Here is a 19,689-nt window from a genome sequence, read left to right on the forward strand (position 1 = left end):
GTTGCCTTGACCGTTGCCTTGACCCCTCCCCAACTCGTTCTAATTCGCACACTACAGTAGTAACAGTAGCACTGCTCATCGTCAAACCCTTTTTGGTTCATTCACATACATATATATATGTACCGTGGAACCAAAACTGCATCAAAAGCTATGCCTAATGTCATCGCCATTGTACATCTAAGAACCACCGGGTCCACCCAGAAGAGCAAACCTCCGCACGATGCTCGGTCCGTACTCTTGGTACTAAGGGCCAAAGACGTATCAGCTTCTGTATACATACGCACGTAGCCTTGCAGAAATAAAGGGGAACGTACCTCTTGCTTTGTGTGGCAGTAAGAGCGGAACTCGGGCGTCTGGCCCAAAAGACTACCGCCAAACCACGGGCCGTGACGCTGCCTCTTGTGGGTTATGACCTGCACGTCAAGACCGCCGCTCCTCGCACCGCCGCTGCGTACCTCGCTGGCGCGGATCCTCGTGTCTACCAGGTGCTTGATGTCTCGTTGTAACCTCCTGCCAAAGTCCTTGTACAGCGTGCTGCCACCCGACAGGACAATGTTCTTGTACAGTCCACGGCGCACATCAATGGGTGACTGCTGGATGACGCCGTCGACAACGGTAGGCAGGGGCGTCAAGAAGTCGGAGCTGTAGATCTCTGGGTTGAAGAAGATCTCTGGGGCAAGGAATCTCTCGTAGCCGACATCGACCGAGACCTGGCGGCCGTTGGGGTGCTTGACCACGTGCTTGGCGAAGCGGCTCCTGTCGCGGTCGTACTTGGCAAATTCCTTGACGATGTCGGGGCACACGTAGCAGTAGTCCTCCTTGATCTCCTGGGCCGTCTTGAGAGATGAGTCGGCCTCACCTCGGTCTCGGAGGAGCGACTGCACAAAGTAGGTAATGTCTCGGCCGGCAATGGGGATTGACTTGATCGAGGATCCGATAACGTAGCCCTCGGCGACGGGGATGACGTGCGTGACACCGTCACCAGAGTCGATGACGGTACCCGTGAGCGATCGGTCGGTGACCTTGGACGAGGTCCACGAAGCTGCCAGAGCCAATACAGCCTGGACGGCAATGTACATACCCGCGCAATTGAACGACTCGAAGAAGATCTCAGCCGTGTTCTCTCGGTTTTCGGGGGGGTTCAGAGGCTTCGCACATGAATCGGTCAGCACGTTCACAGACTCGATGAAGAGCAACGAGTAGCTTACCGGCTCAGTTAGAAGGAAGTAGTGATCCTCGGGCTCGACGCGGAGGTACTTGAATATCGAGTTGGACCAGAACCGTTCCATGTGGTCCTGCAGTCATGTCAGCAACAGCTCCGATCGTGGAAGCACGGCGTCTCGTCAGCACCCACCCAGTCCTCAACTTGACCATGTCGAATAGGATAATTGATCCCGTAGCCTAAGACCGTCAGCGTCCACATTGCCCTCTGACATCATGGTCGGGTTGGCAGGTATTTACCAGGTCCCTGTGCCGCGCTGATGGCCTCGTCACCAATGAAAAAGTCGAGGTCCTCAGTTCCGCGCTTGGCACTAAGGTTACCGGCACCAGTACCGCCGGTGAGGAAGGTCGGCTTGTTAGCCACGGCGGGTCGGCCAGAGCCAGAACCAGCAACAGCGCCGGCTCCGCCCTTGGTGGCGATGGCGGTCGGGAAGACGAAAGAGGGCGAGTCATTTCCGGCAAAACCTGGCAGAGGGGCTCTCGCATCAGTATCATGACAAACGGCAAAAGGGTTCGTGGAGATGGATCCGGTCCATACCGAGCTTGGAGAAGCCGGTGCCACTGCGTGTCACGAAGTCAGCTTTGGTCGGATCCCAGTAGGATGCGGGGAGAGACAAGAGGGGGAAGCTTACTTGTCCATGACAACGGCCGGAGTCTGGTTCGCCATGGCGGGCTAATCTGCCTCTGGCACGGATACAATTGAACGGCCGAAGGAGGGACGCGGAGTGATACTGATGGGGTTTCGCTAAAGGTCGGAGTGAGAGAGAGACACGGGGCGCCGACGAGTGGTCGAGCTGGCAAGAGGCTGGGTCATACGTCGACGTGCCTGGCGAAGCTCCAAAGCGGCGGCGGTGGTGGGGACACTGACGAGGTTGCCCAGTCAGTGCACACGCACCGCTCAGCCACTCGCTGACAGCCCAAAAGACCCCGCTATCCGTGGAGTCTACCGCAAGAGGCCACCGGAACTCTGAGCTGGTTCGGAATAGTTGTTATTCCGCCCACCTTCGTCATCACCGTCACCGCAGCAGGTAGCAGAGAGATCACGTCCTTCATTCTAATCTCGGCATAACAATACTCAAGAATCTTCAATCAGCGAAGCGCATGTGCTGAAGCACGGTGTGGATATATCGCACGTAAAATGTGTTCTGGACAATTTCCCAATTTCTAGATGTGACTGCACAGTGCCCTTTCATCTACTCTTCAATCCAGCTCCCCAGAAATCTCAACTTACCCCAGGCCTCGCTCTGGAAATAAAGCCAGGTGCGATCTATCAAACATCCTTCCGCACCATCAACTACAACAAACAGGCTATTGGTTCCAGACTTCAGTGGAAACTGCAATACAATGACTCCAACAACAAACACCTGACGGTTTGTCATCAAGGCTATCGTAGCTCCCTTGAGCCCTCCTGCTTCAAATCCCACTCGGCCTCCTTTTTCTTTTGCCCTCGAACTCCTCTTCTAACACTCTACTCCTCTCAGCGTTATATCCCCCACCCATCCCTACACCTCAGTCCAACCTTTGCTTCGAAGAAAGACGCAAAAAAACAAAATAGTTATTCTGTATAATTTAGAAAATCCAACCGGTCCTCTGTTTGCATGACAACCAATGGCCATGCTGAGTCCTCCCGCGCTATAATGGCAGACTCCCCGCATGGTACCGATGGTACCATTGGCAAGATTCTGCGTTTCCGGAAACCAAAGTGCACCCCGGCCATCTTCATCCATGCTGGTGCCGGGTTCCACAGTCCTCAGAACGAGCGGATCCATCTTGAAGCCTGTGCCTCGTGAGATCTACCACCATCACCCCAACTTGCCACACCTGGCTAACTTTGGCGTGCAACTTAGGGCGAGTGAAATGGGTATGCGGTTTCTGAAGGCCGGCTCGAGCGCCATCGAATCTGTTGAAGCAGCCTTGAAGGTTCTCGAGGATAAAGAGATTACAAACGCCGGCTACGGATCCAACCTGTCTATTGATGGCATTGTTGAGTGCGACGCCACTGTGGTCGACCACCTCGGACGGAGTGGCGCGTGTGGTGCTGTGCCAGGTATGCATCCTACTACCTCCATCTTCTCTCCACCCATGCCCGATATGAACTGAGATATGAAATCACTGGATTAGGCGTACGCAACCCCATATCTCTGGCCAAGACCATCCTAGACACGAGTAACAAGCCCCTCAGTCTACGTCGTGTCCCACCCAATGCCCTCGTTGGCGAAGGGGCTAAGAAGTTTGCTGAGGAGAATGGCATAGTGACATGCTCCAATGAGCAGCTGGTATCAAAAAATGCTCGAGATCGCTTCATTCGCTGGCAGATGGACTTAAACCGTGTTGAGAGCAACTCAGATCCTCGGATGCTTCCGACAGTGGATCAAGGCCACATAGCACGATCTCGACATTTGCTCGACAATGCGTCGCCCCTCCATGCTTCGGATCTACCTTTTCGCCCCGACCACAGCGCTGCAATACTTGCTGCCACATGGAATGAGGGACAGCCCGGCTCTCCCAATTGCGCTGCCCAAGAGCTATCCGCCCCAGGTGGAAGTATCACTCCTGGTGCATTACCTCAACGCACACACCCGAAGATATGGTCAAGACTTGAGATAAATGAGCCTAGCATCCCCGGGGACAACAGCATTGTGCCGTCCAGCCATAGTCTACAGAGCGGGAGTACACAATTGCCAACCTTGGAACCGATGGCAAACAGGACAACCGGCGAGGCAGATACGGCGCAACATCACCGCGCCACCTCGACGCCAGAATGCATGCGGCACAATAGCCAATGGGATAGGGCCCAAAATGGCCCTCCCTCTTTGGAGAGCCACATTCCAACTTCTCAGGGGATTAAGCGCCCTCACAGCCAAATGGGTGGCGACGAAGAGGAACCTGGCCAGCCTTCCTGGATCATAGCTCCACCTTTTCTGACCCGCGAGGACGGCGAGGACGTCATAACAGACACTATCGGTGCTATTACAGTGGATGAAAATGGCCACATCGCCGCTGGGTCATCTTCGGGTGGGATTGGGATGAAGCACAGAGGTCGCCTAGGCCCCGCTGCCCTTGTTGGCGTGGGCACGGCCGTGATACCATGTGACAAGGACGATGAGGATCAGGTTAGCGTGGCTGTTGTAACGAGCGGTACCGGAGAACACATGGTAACAACAATGGCATCACAGCGATGCGCTGAGAGGATCTACTACGGTACGCGAAAAGGACAAGACGGCGAGGATATTCGTGAGGATGACGAGGATGCCATCATGGAATCCTTTGTCGTCAATGACTTTATGAACCATCCTGGGGTCAAGAATTGCCACTCCGCCGCCGCCATTGGTGCTATGGCTGTCAAGAAGACACCCAGGGGCTACTACCTATACTTTGCTCACAATACCGACTCCTTCGCTCTAGCATCGATGAGCGGTTTCGACAAGCAGCCGGTATGTACCATGTCGCGTTTGCCCCAGGGAGGCAAGATTGCCAAAGGTGGACTCAGGATCAGCGTGGACTGAAGCTGGTCCCTGAATGCACCAGAGGCCAATTCCGTGGAGTCTGAGTGTAGAGCTGGTTTACCTTCCAAAGCTATTGGCTCGTGGATTGAAAGGCGATACAGCGTGCAATCAGTTTGAGCAGACGCTTCATAGTAGACGCTTCCATTATCCTAGAAGAGAACGTTGATAGTCCTATTGAACAATGATTTCAAATACACTCACTGATATTAGACTGCTTCTTCCGTGACTAGGAAACAATGCTCAATGTGTTTGCTGTCGTTTCCCTCAAAATAGCAATGACATGGTGCCATGCAACACCCCAAACGCCAGTGTCTTTTTCCATTTACGAATACGCATAAGTCAAATCGTCTGTAGCCCCTCGTGATTATCCTTAACCGACTCCATTACTCTATGCAGGACGTGGTGTGCTCGTGAGACTACTGGTATCCTCTCGCACGGAGCCGTTGACAATCTTCTTCTTCTTCTTCTTCTTGCGGGGCACGACGGCAGGCTTAGCACCATACGTGCCAAGGGCGAGCTTGGTTCCGCATGTAGGGCATGTCGCATCTTCGGGCAGCTCGCAGAAGATGCTGAGACAGATAGAGCAGACGAAACCGGTGTCGACGACGCGGCCGTGGCAGAAGCACGCGGCGCGGAAGTCGACTGAGTTGTGCGTCGGGGGGATAAGGGAGCGGCGGGCCTCGGTGTCGGCGACGAGGCCGAACATGAGGTATGTCAGGATACCCTGGGGGTTGGGGGCGGAGAGGAAGGTGCCCCCGGTGTTGTAGCATGCCTGCTGGAGGAACGTCGGGTCGCCCGAAAGGGACAGGGCATCGATGGCCACCTGGGCGTGGGCCGCGGCGAAGACAGCGTTCATGGTGGGTATGTACTGGGCGGGCTCGGAGTCGGAGACAGATATCACGACGATGCGGCCCTTGAGCGGCGGTGGGGGCTGGTTTGCGGCGGCGCTGACGGCCTTGGATGCGGCGTCCGTGCCGCCGCTCCCTGCGGTGGAGGCGCCGAGTGCCTGGGAGGCCTTGTTGGTGTGGCAGAGGGCTAGGGTGAGGGCGCCGGATAGCTGTGTCGTCGTGGATTCGAGGTCTTGTTTCGTCGTGCTGCCGACGAGCTGTCGCACAGAAGAGAGGACGGCGGCTTCGATGCGGGCGAACTGGGGGAACTTGTTGGCCGAGCTTGGTGTTGCCGCTGCGGTGCCGCTACTATCGTCCACCATCATGTCGACGTCGGGTTTGGAGGACGAGGCGGAGGAAGAAGAATCGGCTGGGAGAGGCCGGGGGTATAGCCATGCGGCGCGGTTGACGTGCGAGGCTACGATGGCCACTTGGTTCGCGTTACTGAACGCCAGGTGAGCGTTGACGAAGACGAGGATGTTGGCAATAGCGCGGGACATGGGCAGGGTGTCACCCAAAGCGGCCCAGGCGCGTGGATTGGTGTCGAGGATGATGGACAGGAGGGACGGCGTCTCGTCGGCCGTCGTCTCCTGGTAGTGTTCTGACTGGTCGACGGCGTCCATGGCTGCGATTCTTCTTGCTCCGCTCCTCTAGGCTTTCGTAGATTGTATCGTGTCGTATTGTATCGTACCGTATCGGCCGCCCTGCCCCTTCTTACCCGGTTCCTGACAAATGGGCCTTTCCTTGTTTCCCGCTGGGTTTTTCTTCACAGGAGCATCATAGGTTCCGGGCTCCCGCAACGTGCCCTTTTCTGCAAAAAGGACACGAGAGTCCGCTGGGGGGAGGGGAGGGGGGGACAAAAGAGTGAGAGCGGGTTCGATGTCTTTGGGGTGCGAATCGTGCTTTGCTTCCTTGATCTTTCTCCGTCACGCCAGCTTGAAACGGACAAAAGAAAAAAGAAAAGATGACGTCCTAAGCTTGGCACGCAGACAACGCCAAAGCACGTGATGAGAAGTTGTCGAGGGTGGCAGAAACCTAGAGACAAGGGCTCACCACTCAACTCACAGCATTGATTCAAGACGATACTTCTTTCGAAGGGTGAAGGTGGATCCCGTAGTTGCGTTTTTTCCCCTTCCTTCAATATCGACGTACTAGTCGACTTCGTCACTAGAACTGCATCAACGAGAGCTGTGTTATTTACATCATCACCGTCATTGAGGCCAACATGGCTTGTAATGAAGGGTGACCCCGATTTTTTGACACCCACTACCGTTTAAGATATTAGCACGATAAGTGGGGTGAAAGATGGTAGAACTCTGTAAACGTGACGCAAATCTTCTTTATTTCTGAGCTAGGAATAGAGGTTTATCTTACTTCTTCCCTGTTTCATTGTCTTTACCAATGTGCCATTGAATTTTTTACTCCCCTCTGAGCCCCCTTTGATTGCGTAGCGCCTCCTGCGTGGAACCGTCTGGGGAAAACCCCGCCGTCTGTGGACCAGACGACCAACCAGCAATCCCTCATCATCATCATCCACTTGGGGTGCCACTCCTCTTTCCCATCATAATTTCTCCCCAAGTCCTTCTTTCGCATCAGAGGAAGGGAACCCGAGAATATAACAGAAAGCATGGACACGCCAGACTTGCAAAGCGCAGTAAACGGTATCGAGATGATGCAGGATGCCACTACTCCGGCGTCTGTCCATGATCAGACGCTCATCCTGATGGCACGCCTGATGGAAGGCGGTCGCGAGGACGTTGAAACTTCCAAGGACCTCGACCAACTTACAAGGCTTCTCAACGAAGATTTCGAGGCCAAGCAAAAGGACAAGAGCCACAAGAGCATCTGCGAAGTCATCGACGATGACTGCGTCGACACGTTGCTGTGCTACCTTGACATGAGGCAGGAAGAGTCGGTGCGTGGGCATGCTATTCTCACCACGTCGGCGTACCTCAAGACAGCCGGAGACGCCGGATCAAAGTCTATGTCGGCATTCTTCTTTGACCGCGTCAAGAGGGGCACGTACGATGACTACATCGTTGCCTTCTCCGTTGCCGCCCAGACCTTCCCTATCGTCCCCGACTTGACGGCCGACCTTTTCCTTAGCGAGGGCTTCCTTTCGTCCTTGGGGCCCCTGATGGGCCGCAAGTGGAAGAGCCGCAAGGTCGAAACGGCTTGCCTCGAGATGCTCAACGCCGCCTGCATGAACGCGCGCTGCAGGGAGGCCATCCAAAAGTACTGTGTTCAGTGGCTCGAGGAGGTCATCGAGCAGGAACCCACCGAGGTGGTGCGTAGCATGAATCAAGATCCCAACCTGCATAGCGAAGGTGGCTCCATCTCCATGAGGCGCCATTCAGAGCTGGTCCAGAACCTCGCGGCCGTCATTCTAGCCAAACTGGGAGTAAGTCATCAGCTTTTCAATCCTTTGTGTGTCACCGCCACCGCACGCTCCCCCTCTGCCCCTTTCTTGTTTCTTTGTGGATGCGTGTGTGTGTATGTAATCGGATGACTGACTGACTTTTAGAACGAAGGCAGTGCCGACAAAGCCAGAGGGGAAGAGAGATCCAGGTGAACATCCGAGGGTGGGGCCTGCCGTGTCGACCATGGAGGAGCTGTCGGGGCTATTCACGAATATGGTCATGCGGGACGACGTGCATGTGCGACAGCACTCAATCGAGGGACTCGCCTATTCCTCGCTTCAGGCACCCATCAAGGAGAAAATTGCGGGCGACAAGGACCTTCTGAAGCAGCTCGTCAAAATCTTGTCCGACTCCCGCCCTCGATCAGCAATCACGTACGGAGTATTGAGCATCTTTTGCAACCTGACGAGGTTCCTGCCCGTCATGACAGAGGAACAGAAAAAGATGAATCAGCTCAAGGCGTATGCAGATGCTGCGGGAAAGCTCTCTGGTCCCAGTCCTCTCGATGATAACGAGCATGTGGCTAAGAGGTGCAAGGCCGTGTTCGACGCAGGTATCACGCCAGTGTTGGTGACGCACGGCAAGCACGATTCACCCGCGTCTCTCTCCCTCATCACTGCCATCCTGCACTCCCTAGCGGCCGATAAGAAGCTGCGGGGCCAGCTTTCTCAGCAGGGGGCCGTCCGTCTTCTCCTCGCAGCATCAGCAGGTCTACCAGAAACAGAAAGCGTTGCACGTCGCCAGGCAGCTCAAGCTCTCGCACGCATCCTCATCAGCACAAATCCTGCCCTCGTCTTCGGAGGCAACCAAGCCACATTTGCCCAGGCTGCCATCAGACCCCTCGTAGCCATTATCCCCCCTGACCCCGCGTCCGAGGTGCGAGATCTCCTCCCGACGTTTGAGAGCCTCATGGCGCTCACCAATCTAGCATCCATGGATGACGACAACGTGCGCCAGGACATTGTCCGCTTGTCCTGGCCTGACCTAGAGGAGCAACTCCTTTCGCCCAATCAGCTCGTCTCCAAGGCAGCCGTCGAGCTCGTCTGCAACCTCATGCAGTCCGGAGAGGCTATCGCCCTCTACGCTGATGGCAGCCCCAAGGCCAAGGCCCGTATCAACGTCCTCCTGGCTCTCGCCGATTCCGAGGATGAGGGCACGCGCAGTGCGGCCGGAGGCGCTCTCGGTACCCTGACGGCCTACGACGAGGTCGTCCGCAGCATCATCGACCGCGAGCGAGGGCTCAAGGTCATTCTGACCCTGTGCCTCGATGACAACGAGGATCTGCGCCACCGCGGCGTCTACAGTGTCTACAACATGGTCTCCCTCGAGGATGACATTGGCAATGAGGTCCGCGAAAAGGTCAAGGCCGAGGGAGGTCTCGAGGTCCTCAAAGAGTCTATCAAGAAGAGTCGTCGACCTGAGGTTCTCAAGGTCGCGGTTACGGCCATGAAAAAGATCATGGATTAGAGATTGGGAGGGGATAGCCAGCCCGTCATCACCATGGGACCGGAAAGAGAGAAGACCGGCTTCTAGAAGATATGGTTCTTCCTTCTTCTTTTCTCCAATTCGTTTTGTGTGTTCTATTGTCATGGGAGAAATTATTATGCACTTTTTTTTGTTCTTGATACATTTCTTGCTCGTATTACTCCTCCACCCGGTTCAAAATAGCAACGCCCTCGACATGACCGGTCTGGGGGAAGAAATCAAACCCTCGTAGACTCTCGATTACGTACCTCTTGCCCTCACCCTCACCACGAACGAGAATACCGACATCCCTCGCCTGTGTGTGCACGTTGCAGCTGACGTAAACGACGCGTTTGGGTCCAAAGTTGCGCAGCTGGGAGAGGAAGTCCTCGTCGCAGCCCTTGCGCGGGGGATCGAGCACGACGACAGTCTCGTCGGGGTTGTAGCTGACATTGCGGAAGAGCTGGCCGGCATCAGCGGCGATGAAGTTGCACCGCTGACTCTCGTCACTGTCGTCGAAGCCGAGACCATTCAGGCGGGCGTTTTTGCGGGCGCTGGCGATGGAGTCGGCGGCGATGTCGATGCCGGTGGAGCGTTGGAAGACCTTGGACAGAGTGATTGTGAAGAGTCCGGATCCTGAATACGAGTCGATGAGGTACTTGATGTTGCTGCTGTCGGAGGAGGAAGGAGGTAGGATGTGGTCGCGGATGTACGAGGTGAAGCGGGGGAGGATGGAGTTGTTGTTCTGGAAGAAGGACCCGGCGGGGTTGGTGAAGGTGTAGTCGTCAATGTACTCGGTAGTGGTGGCCTTGGAGTCAGTGACGCACGACTTGATGTCGACGAAGGAGTCCGTCTCGGTCCTGGTGGTGTAAGGGGGGTCTGCTTCGGGGGCGGGGATGGCGGCCGGGTCTGCGTCGGGGCCATTTTTGGGGTAGCGGCTCGTGTTCTCGCGCAGGAGGAGGGTGGCACCACGCTTGTAGCCGGCGTACTCGTCTCTCATGCGCGTCCTCTCCCGCTTCATGCCCAGGCGCACGGCGTCGGTGCCGATAGGGCAGTCCTCGATATCCATGACTCGGCGCTTCCCTTTGAGCATGAAGCCGATGTCTGGGCACTTGTCAAAAGTAGGGGGAGGGTTCTTCTTTTTGCGCCCGCCGGACCCGGGGGGGCCATCAAAATGGGGGGTCAGCTTGGTGCGGTACCCGTACTGCAGGGGACTCCCGATGGTGTCCTGGACGACGGGGACCAGCTCGGCGGGTAGGTTAGAGAAGTTGCGGTAGGCCTTGTCGAGGATGCGGCGCTTGAGCTTGAGCTGCTCGTCGTAATCGAGCATCTGGAACTGGCAGCCGCCACAGGCTCCGAAATACTTGCACCGCACGCGGGCGTCGTCACGAAGAGCGGACGGCTTCACCACCGACACCAGGTCGGCTATCGTGTGGCGATCCTGAAGGAGGTGCCTGAACACTTTGACCCGGACGATATCGCCGGGAACAGTGAAGGGGACGACGTAGACCTGGTCTGAGCCGGCGCGCATGCCCAGTCCCTCGCTGGTGGATGACAGGTCGAGGATCTCGACCTCCGTCTCCGTACCCTCGGCCGGCAGATCCTGCTCCACCTCTTCTGTGCAGTCCTTGGCCCGCGACTCAATCAGGGTCTCTATGTCGATCCTCATGATATCCTCTGACGAACCCTCGGCGATGTTCTTCTCCCTCTTGGTCTTTTTGGGCTTCCACTTCCCGCCGTTACCCTGACCACCCCCGGCCCTCTTCTGAGGCCGCTTCATGGCTGACGACTCATCAGTCTGTGCTTGTGCCTGTACTTGTGCGTGTGACAGTGCTTCTTGTGATTGTGCTGGTACTTCTGGAATAGGCGTAGATGCCACCGCTGGTGCCACTGCTGCCATGGCGAAGGATATGCGACTGCTGACCAGGGATCGGGCAAGAACAAAGGGTGGCTGTACTGATGAGGCTCGGTTCCTGAATGGTGAGATGGAATATGAGAGGAATCTCAAAGCCTTCATAGAGTTGATTGAACGGCAAGGAGAGATAGCAGAAAATGTAGAGATAACTGAAATATGCAAAGAAGAAAACAGTACAGACGCTTTTCAAGAAATTGGAGCTCTTTTTTTTTTTAATTTTTTAATTTTTTTTTTATCGACAGTCTGATCCAACCAAAACGACGGAACTTTTGGGGACCAAAAGGGAGAAAAAAAAGGACCGCCAATTACTCGTAGCTCTGATTTGGAATTACAGAGCCGTTGATTGGCTGTTTTCACTACCGGCGCCAACTCAAGTGAGTATGTATCTATCCGATGCTGTTGATCCTCAATATTCTTTTATTAGGGCTCTCTGTATGGCATCATTATCGCGGCTGCTGTCCGTTATCGGTCAGTCGTTCCTGACTAAGTTGATGTTTAAAAATCCATCTCTAAGGGACAAAATAGTCTGACATTCTGAGATTTTACCTATCCCCTATATAACTTCTTTTATCCCCCCCCTTCATTCTTTTGGTGACAGATCATCATCCTTCTTTCCTTACGGACCTCGGACAACAGTCATTGCTCTGGGCCCCACGTGCCCTGCCCCTCGAGAGAGCATGAGTGAGTTGAAACTTATTCATGGGCTTGACGTAGAGAGACTTCGATTGCTAAATACCGCCTTTATTTATTTAGGGGCCGCGCATATCTTTAGAACCAGCCTAGAGCTTATTCTGTCTTTATCGCTGCATCATGAGCTGGCATACGCGGGTGCCATCCCCGAAGTCGTCTTCCAGCCCGGATACATGACAGAGGGGAGGAAAGGTGGTGTCGCGAGTGAGAGTATCGAGTGCAGTCGGATTGGAAGAGATCTCCTGGCTCGGGGTGTAAGCCTCCCGCTCATTGCTTATAATCCGTATTCTCGTTTAGTGAACTGATTGTGTGTATCAGGGAAATGCTGTTGACGCTTTGGTTGGCACGACATTTTGCGTTGGCGTCATCGGCATGTATCATTCGGGTATCGGAGGTGGTGGCTTTGTCATGGTCCGCGATTCTAAGGGGAACTATGAAGCTATCGACTTCAGAGAGTCAGCGCCTGCTGCCGCATGGGAAGGCATGTACTCGGGTAACGTTGAGGGCAGCATGTTCGGTGGCCTGTCCGTCGGCGTGCCGAGCGAGGTAGCAGGGCTGGAATACACCCACCGCAAATACGGGGTATGTCGCTTTCCGACATGGCTTTATTCATTTCCACGGGTCTGACATGTTGATAGTCTCTCCCTTGGGAGATGGTGATGCATGGCGCTATACATGTGGCTAGGGACGGGTTCAGGGGTATGTATCAAGCTGCTCGTCGATTACAGGCAACATACTGACCGTTGAATGCTTGTATATAGTCTCCCCGGATCATATAAAGTACGTCAACATGACGATAAAGGACAAGCGAAACTTCTTGGTTGAGGATCCTGTCTGGGCCCAAGACTTTGCTCCAAACGGTACGTGCGCTCCATTGTGCCCCTGGTACGCTGACGATACTGACATGAATATGCAGGGACGCTGTTGGAAGTCGGCGATATCATGACACGACGCCGCTACGCAGAGTGAGTTCGAGCATCTTCATATCGTTGTGGATGTCGGGCTGTGCTAACGCGATATCAAGCACACTTGAAAAGATTGCCAAATATGGCTCCGAAGCATTCTACACTGGGGAAATTGGTGGGTATCTATCTATTCCCGTATCCGTTGCATGAAGGAAGTGCTAACAAACACAACGCAGCTGAGTCAATGATCAAGACCATCCAAGACGCCAACGGCACCATGACACTAGATGATTTGAAAAGCTACAAGGTCATCTCGAGGCCTGTAGCCAACACGTCGTACCGGGGAGTACAACTCCACGGAATGACAGCACCTGCTAGCGGCTCTGTGTGTTTCAACATCCTCAAGATCATGGAGCAGTTCCCCCTCGAGGACCGCAAGGATGTCAACCTCACCATGCATCGCTACGATGAAGCCATGCGCTTCGCATACGCGGCACGCCTTGAGATAGGCGACCCAGATTTCGTGCCGCACATGGCAGATCTCGAGGCAGATATGCTCAGCGAGGTCAACGCGAAGAAGATTCGCGATCGCATCAGGGACAATCAGACCCTCCCCGTTGAAGAGTACAATCCCAAGAAGATCTTCGCCCCCGAGGGCCATGGCACGTCACACATTTCCACGGCCGACGCCTCGGGCATGGCCACGGCGCTCACCACGACTGTCAACCTCCTATTCGGCGCGCAGATCATGGACCCTGTTTCGGGGATCATTCTGTAAGTTTCTACCCTCCCCACCCCCTCTCCCATTGCTGACATCGAGGTGAAAGAAATGACGAGATGAACGACTTCTCCATCCCAGGAGTCCGCAATGGGTTTGGCTTCGCCCCATCCCCAGCCAACTTCATCCGACCTCACAAGCGACCGCTCTCGTCTATCACGCCAGTCATCGCCGCGAGGCCGGACGGCTCGCTGCTCGCCACGGTCGGTGCCGCCGGAGGATCGCGTATCATCTCCTCCACGGCCCAGGTCCTGTGGCACACGCTCGAGCACAACATGTCGCTGGCCGACGCCCTGCGCTACCCACGTCTGCACGATCAACTCATCCCCAACCTCGTCCTCGTCGAGAACGAAATGGACCGGCCCATCGTTGACGCGCTCGAGGCAAAGGGCCATAAGATCAAGTGGACTGCCCCGATCATCAGTGCCGTACAAGCAGTCTGGAGGTTTGCAGATGGTGTGTTTGATGCGGTCGGCGAGCCGAGGCAGCTGAACAGCGCAGGCTTGACACTTTGACGACTTTTCTCTCTACTCACTACTAGCGGTTTAGAAGGGCACGGTACATGGCCCGCACGATGATGAATCAGATCCTCCCCTTGGAAGATGGCAGAACAGCGTTGAATATTTAATTATTTCTTTAAAAAGAGCATCGATTGTTTTTCCTCTCTCTCTCTCTCTCTTTTCGTCCCACTTCCTAATGCACTCGCAACAAGTTTAAGATAACACAAAAAATGCAAAGGGTATTATTTCCACCTGCCTCTTCTCTACATATTTTCTTCTTCTTCTCTCTCCTTCCCATAACGGCACCAAGATAAAATCTCTTTTTCCCAACAGGAGGTCCGTCTTACTTGGTGAGGGCTACCAACCTCTCCGCCTGGGCGAGCCATTCCCTGGCGAATTCCTCTTCTGTGAACCTCAGGGCCGACTTCCTTGCGCGGAGACGCCATGCGAGCGGATCCTTGAGGGACAGAGCCTTTTCGTAGCATTCAGCGAATTCGTCGACTGTGGTGGCGTGAAAGCCTAGAGAGGAAGGGGTTAGTAAGATAAGAGGGGAGGAGGGGGGCAGAGAAGTAGAGGAGGAGAGGAGGTAACAAAGCTCACCAGTTGGCTGTCCGTCAATTTCTACAGCAATGTCGAGTTTGGGGCCACCACTGTTGTGGACTACGCAGACGAGACCGGCAGCCTGGTACTCCACTACACCGATACCAAAGTGCTCGTTCCACATGCCGTTTACGCCGACCGACGCCCTGCGCAGCCAGTCGAGGACGTCGGGCCAGGGGGCGTCGAGGTGGAAGATGACGTGGTCCTTGATGCGCAGCTCGTTGACGAGGAGGCGGAGCTCATAGACGCGCTTGGAGTCGGCGTCGTCGCGGACGCTGCCGATGAGGACCAGCTTGGCGTCGCGAGCGGCGTCGGACTCGGTACGGACGAACTTGGCAAACGACTCGATGATGAGCTGGTGGTTCTTCTCCGGGCGGAACTGGGCAATGTACACCAGGACCTTTCCGCGCAGGGCCTCGGTCGCCTCGGACACGGGGACCTCATCTTCCAGCTCCCGCACGGCGCAGGGCGGGTACACGGCCGTGATAGGGTGGTCTTTGTCCTTGTCGCCGCGGAAGGGACCCCAGAGGGCACGGATGTGCGTGCGCGTCCAGGTCGAGTTGGCCATGACCACGTCAATCGACGAGCCGACCCATGAGTACACGCGGGCAAACAGCTTCCAGTACACCTTCTTGGCCAGGCCGCGTACGCCGACACCCTGGCCGCCGTTGACACCGCGAGTGCCGAGCTCCGAGTCAGGATCCAGAGAGTCGAGCATGTCGGTGGAGATGGTGGGGTAGTGCACGTAGGCACCGGTGGGGACGCCAGGAAAGAGAAACTTGCTGAAGCCAAGCGAAAAGGCGTAGCCCATCGTGTCGATGAAGATGTCGGGCACGAGGAGCTTGAAGGCATCCCAGGCCAGCACGATGGAGCCCAGGGACTGGCCGAGGAGAGTAAAGTGAGGCCATGTGCTGGCTAGGACCCAGTGGCGCTTGGAGAGGTAGAGGAAAGTGATGTTTGGGGCGTGCAGTTCAATGTTGAAACGGCTCTACATGGCATTAACTTCTTTTGTCTCGGGTTCTTGTATTCTTCTCTCCAGCGAGTGCGTACCTTGACGAGTGATAGAATCTGGTCCTTGGTCACATCATGGTCACCGGTGTAAACGACACATTTGGCATTGGGCCAACGGTCTTGGGTAGCGCGGATGGCAGCCCACAAGACTCGCTCGCCACCTCCCCCAGCGTTGCTATAACACAGAGTTAGCAAGTGTATAGGTGGGTGTCAACATGAGTTTCTTGGGTTCAACAATAATACCAGAAAGGGTGAAAGAAGCCGACAATACCGTCCCACAACTTGTCAGAAGGATCCTGCACATTCTGCCACTCGCCACTGGACGTGCTCTTTGTTTCCAAACCGGCAGCAGCACTCTTCTCCGAGGATGTCGCCGATGACGGCCTTGACTTTCTACTCTCCTGATCCATGATGGCCACTATGTGAGCTCTCCTCCCCTCAGTCTTCTTCTTCAAAGTCCATCCTAGAAAGAGTCCGACAGTCCGAGCCAGCCTGGGAAGGACAAAGACGAAGAGGAGTGGGGCAAACGCCACGACCAGAGTAGAGATGATGGAGGAGATCGGTATTGTCATTTTTGTTGTATGTATGTTTCTCCCCTGATAACTCGTTGCGTTGTACGTATGGTCTCGGGTGCCCGAGATGGCGGGGGTGAGTGAGAGTGATCTCAAGTGAGAAGGGAGCGAAGGAGAGAAGGCCACGATGCTTTAGCTAGTAATAGTACAGTGGAGAAGGTGGTGGTGTGAGAAGATAGGCCTGCCCTTGAAATGAGGTTCACGGTGTTTTTGATATAGTGGCTTCTTTTATGATGGATTTTTTTAAACACTGGAATGTTAAGAAAAGAAGAGAGGAAGAAGGAGAACAGGTTAGCATAGACAGAATAGAGATGAAAAAAAGAAGAAAAGAGAGAAGTCAAGGTGAGGCCAAGATGCTCGTATCTGTCTGCCCTGAACCGCAGTGAACAACACAAACAACAACAACCCCACCTGTAACACAAAGAGAATACAGGCACTAAAAATCCCCTGTAGCGCAAGAAAGGGGACCTGAAACCTCGTCTCACCTCCGATGAGCAAATTGCTCACACAACCACAGCAAACATGTCACATGGAAGCCATCCGTTCATCACCTGCCCTACCTCCTTGCTTTCTCTCTGTCTCTCTCTCTCTTCTCTCTCGTGAGAGAACAACCAACAGATGTCGACATCTTTCCTTATTAGGAGAACGGCTGCTGCGTCTGCTGCGTCTGCTGCGTCTGCTGCACCTCTCCGGCTAGCCCGTCATGTGATCCCAGGACAGCAGCAACCACAGCAGCGACACTTCTCCCTAGGCGCAGCCTTTGCCGCCGCCTCAACCACGACAGCAGAGAGCATCACCTTCATCCACCACTGCGGTCTGCCGTGGTACGTGACCATACCGCTGGTGGCCGCCACCGTCAACTTCACCTGTCGTCTACCCGTCTACTGGTACGTGCGGGTGCTGCAGAACCGGCGCACCCGGATCCTGCCACTCTACCAGGCCTGGACGTCGACGCACGCCCAGGAGGCTGCCGGCCTCGTTGCTGGCGGACCATCCAGCGCCGTCAGCCAGGAGAATGTGGCGGCCAAGCGGAAGCGCGACTCGCAGACGTTCAAGCTGATTCGCAGGTCCCGCCAACGCCTGTACCGCCAGTTCAGCTGCCAGACGTGGAAGAGCTTCACCCCGCTGCTGTCCATGGGGCCCTTTATCATGGTGACGGATGCGCTGCGACGTCTGGTGGGCACCTCGACCCTCGCAGGCGATGGCTCCGCTGCCGTCACGGGGCACGGGCTTGTGGAGCAGTCCATCACCGAGGGCGGGCTGGCTTGGTTCACGGACCTGTCCCTGCAGGACCCGTACATGGTCCTGCCCCTCGTGTGCTCAGTCGCCATGGCCAGTTCCGCCTGGAGGGGCATGGACGCCAAGACGCTCCTCGAGAGGCTAACCGGCAAGGCTGGCGCCCCCAACGGGCTGCAGTTCCTGTCGGGCGTCATGGGCCGCGTAGCTGTGCTCATCCCCGTCATCCCGCTCCTGCTGTACTCGCAGCCCGCTGCCATCTTCCTTTACTGGATCACCACCTTCAGCCTCAACCACGCCAACTCGGCTATATACGACCGCTTTCTGCCGGTACCCAAGCCCGAGTTGAAACCATCACCGCCTCAGGTCAGCAAGGAGAAGCCACACGTGTCTCTGCCGTGGCTGCACTCTGGTGAGATGCAGATAAACGCCAAGACGACGAGCACATAAACCCTCTTGTTACAACCACACAAACGCACTCTAGATTTCTGTTTTTTTGTATCACATATGTATACTGTTTGTTGATTCTCATCACATGTATACTTGGAATTCAAATGCCGTACTATACACGCGATGAGGCAGGTCCCCGAATGAAAACAACCTAAAGAAGAAGAAATCGACTACGCTTAACGCCCATATAACGGATGGAGTGGGTAGAACATCAGAGAGAAGAGGGTGGTGGGGGTATTCAGAAAAGAGCGAATAAGAAAAAAAGCAAGAGATCTGGGGCAAAATCAGCCCACGACAATGGCCAAGATGACAATGGTTAGAATGACAGCCATGATAAGCAGCAGACAGCACCCCTTGTTCCGCGCGGCCTTTTGGTAACGCGCAGCCTGCCTGTTCTCCACGTCGGCCTGCCTCGTGTCGTCGCGCACATTGTAGACGTTGTCCTCGATGCTGGTGAGCTGCTCGCCCTGCTCGTTGACGATCTGCGCCACCTGGCGGAAGAGCACGTTGAGGTCACCCACGCCCTGCTCGATGTTGCGGATTTCCTCCTCGCGTTCGATGATGAGGGACTCCTGGAAGTCGACTTCATCCTGGGCCGCCATGGCAGACGGGGCCATCTCCTGCCTCTGGAGGAGCTGCTCCTGCTGGCCGCTACTACCACCGCCGGTGGGCGTGAGCTCCTCGCCTAGGTCAGCTCCGGTCGAGGCGCGGGCGGCATTGATCGAGGCCTTCTCCTTATCGAGGGCGCGGCGCTGGAGGGCCTGGAACTCTTGCAGGGCGGCCTGGAAGTCGCTTGACACCTTGGTCTGCTCGTATCGCTGTTGCTTCTATATCGTGGGGCGCGCACACACTCGTTCAGTCTTCTGCGATGCTCTTCCTTGGCCTGAAATATCTCCCGTGAAAACTTACCGAAAGCTCCTCCCATGTCTGCAGCTTCTTGACTCCTTCGCCAATCTCTTGACAGACACTACGGTTCTTGACCATGGTATTATGCACGCGCTCCCGCAGACGAGGAGTGTCCTTCTTCGTCCCCAGAACATTGACATCGCTGGCCAGCTTGCGGTTGTTGCTGAGCAGTGACTGTAGCTTGCCCTTGAGATCGTACTGTAGGTCGCGGAATGCTGGGTCATCCGAGTAACCGCCACCACCACCTCCTCCGCTACGACCAGCGCCATCGCCGTCGCCGGACTCGAGGTTCGATAGTTGATCGTATCCTGCCATTTTCGTTATCCTTTTGTTTGTACGTATGCGCTCGGTATGGGAAGAAGCCAGGACCGATATGTTGAATGGCAAGGGTTGGTAAATGCGGGTTTATCTCTAAATGTAGGACGAACCAGGTGGCTGAGGCTCTTCCTGGCCTCTGACGACGTAACTGATGCACATGTGGGGCCACCTCTTGCGATAACCAATCAACACCTACTGTACATACCGGTGCCTAGCCTCGCTAATCACCACGTGATGCGCTGCTCGATAAGAGGTCCCCCGGAGTTTGGCAGAGCGCGTTCGTTGTTGGTGGTGCATTGACCTACAAGCC

At 55.3% G+C, this 19,689-nt stretch overlaps 9 protein-coding genes across 9 annotated transcripts; 4 read left to right on the forward strand and 5 right to left on the reverse strand.

Annotated features, from left to right (window-relative positions):
* Window positions 1–177: 177 nt before the first annotated feature.
* GMORB2_1121 (actin-related protein 3) lies at window positions 178–1,888 on the reverse strand (the record flags this gene model as incomplete). Its single annotated transcript, XM_035463103.1, has 6 exons — window positions 178–243; window positions 315–1,295; window positions 1,355–1,401; window positions 1,462–1,686; window positions 1,760–1,782; window positions 1,854–1,888. 6 exons carry the CDS (start codon window positions 1,886–1,888, stop codon window positions 178–180), a joined length of 1,377 nt encoding a protein of 458 aa, XP_035324527.1.
* Window positions 1,889–2,858: 970 nt separating this feature from the next.
* On the forward strand, window positions 2,859–4,727 carry GMORB2_1122 (uncharacterized protein; the record flags this gene model as incomplete). Its single annotated transcript, XM_035463104.1, has 3 exons — window positions 2,859–3,007; window positions 3,069–3,268; window positions 3,343–4,727. The coding sequence occupies 3 exons, from the start codon at window positions 2,859–2,861 to the stop codon at window positions 4,725–4,727; spliced, it is 1,734 nt and encodes a 577-aa protein (XP_035324528.1).
* A 388-nt stretch (window positions 4,728–5,115) lies between these two features.
* On the reverse strand, window positions 5,116–6,237 carry GMORB2_1123 (transcription initiation factor TFIIH subunit 3; the record flags this gene model as incomplete). The annotated part of the gene is made up of 1 exon (XM_035463105.1): window positions 5,116–6,237. The coding sequence occupies one exon, from the start codon at window positions 6,235–6,237 to the stop codon at window positions 5,116–5,118; it is 1,122 nt and encodes a 373-aa protein (XP_035324529.1).
* A 1,004-nt stretch (window positions 6,238–7,241) lies between these two features.
* On the forward strand, window positions 7,242–9,501 carry GMORB2_1124 (protein unc-45; the record flags this gene model as incomplete). The annotated part of the gene is made up of 2 exons (XM_035463106.1): window positions 7,242–8,015; window positions 8,146–9,501. 2 exons carry the CDS (start codon window positions 7,242–7,244, stop codon window positions 9,499–9,501), a joined length of 2,130 nt encoding a protein of 709 aa, XP_035324530.1.
* A 175-nt stretch (window positions 9,502–9,676) lies between these two features.
* Window positions 9,677–11,398, reverse strand: GMORB2_1125 (tRNA (uracil-5-)-methyltransferase; the record flags this gene model as incomplete). Its single annotated transcript, XM_035463107.1, has 1 exon — window positions 9,677–11,398. The coding sequence occupies one exon, from the start codon at window positions 11,396–11,398 to the stop codon at window positions 9,677–9,679; it is 1,722 nt and encodes a 573-aa protein (XP_035324531.1).
* A 692-nt stretch (window positions 11,399–12,090) lies between these two features.
* On the forward strand, window positions 12,091–14,301 carry GMORB2_1126 (gamma-glutamyltranspeptidase / glutathione hydrolase; the record flags this gene model as incomplete). Its single annotated transcript, XM_035463108.1, has 9 exons — window positions 12,091–12,094; window positions 12,167–12,357; window positions 12,422–12,685; window positions 12,742–12,802; window positions 12,865–12,963; window positions 13,020–13,068; window positions 13,128–13,183; window positions 13,245–13,782; window positions 13,836–14,301. The coding sequence occupies 9 exons, from the start codon at window positions 12,091–12,093 to the stop codon at window positions 14,299–14,301; spliced, it is 1,728 nt and encodes a 575-aa protein (XP_035324532.1).
* A 328-nt stretch (window positions 14,302–14,629) lies between these two features.
* On the reverse strand, window positions 14,630–16,469 carry GMORB2_1127 (alpha-1,2-mannosyltransferase; the record flags this gene model as incomplete). The annotated part of the gene is made up of 3 exons (XM_035463109.1): window positions 14,630–15,874; window positions 15,937–16,072; window positions 16,141–16,469. 3 exons carry the CDS (start codon window positions 16,467–16,469, stop codon window positions 14,630–14,632), a joined length of 1,710 nt encoding a protein of 569 aa, XP_035324533.1.
* Window positions 16,470–17,087: 618 nt separating this feature from the next.
* On the forward strand, window positions 17,088–18,155 carry GMORB2_1128 (mitochondrial inner membrane protein COX18; the record flags this gene model as incomplete). Its single annotated transcript, XM_035463110.1, has 1 exon — window positions 17,088–18,155. One exon carries the CDS (start codon window positions 17,088–17,090, stop codon window positions 18,153–18,155), a length of 1,068 nt encoding a protein of 355 aa, XP_035324534.1.
* A 284-nt stretch (window positions 18,156–18,439) lies between these two features.
* GMORB2_1129 (t SNARE) lies at window positions 18,440–19,376 on the reverse strand (the record flags this gene model as incomplete). The annotated part of the gene is made up of 2 exons (XM_035463111.1): window positions 18,440–18,973; window positions 19,065–19,376. 2 exons carry the CDS (start codon window positions 19,374–19,376, stop codon window positions 18,440–18,442), a joined length of 846 nt encoding a protein of 281 aa, XP_035324535.1.
* Between the last annotated feature and the right edge of the window lie 313 nt (window positions 19,377–19,689).

Source organism: Geosmithia morbida (genome assembly GCF_012550715.1).
Source record: "Geosmithia morbida isolate 1262 chromosome Unknown scaffold_1, whole genome shotgun sequence".
In the NCBI taxonomy this organism is placed as follows: domain Eukaryota; kingdom Fungi; phylum Ascomycota; class Sordariomycetes; order Hypocreales; family Bionectriaceae; genus Geosmithia; species Geosmithia morbida.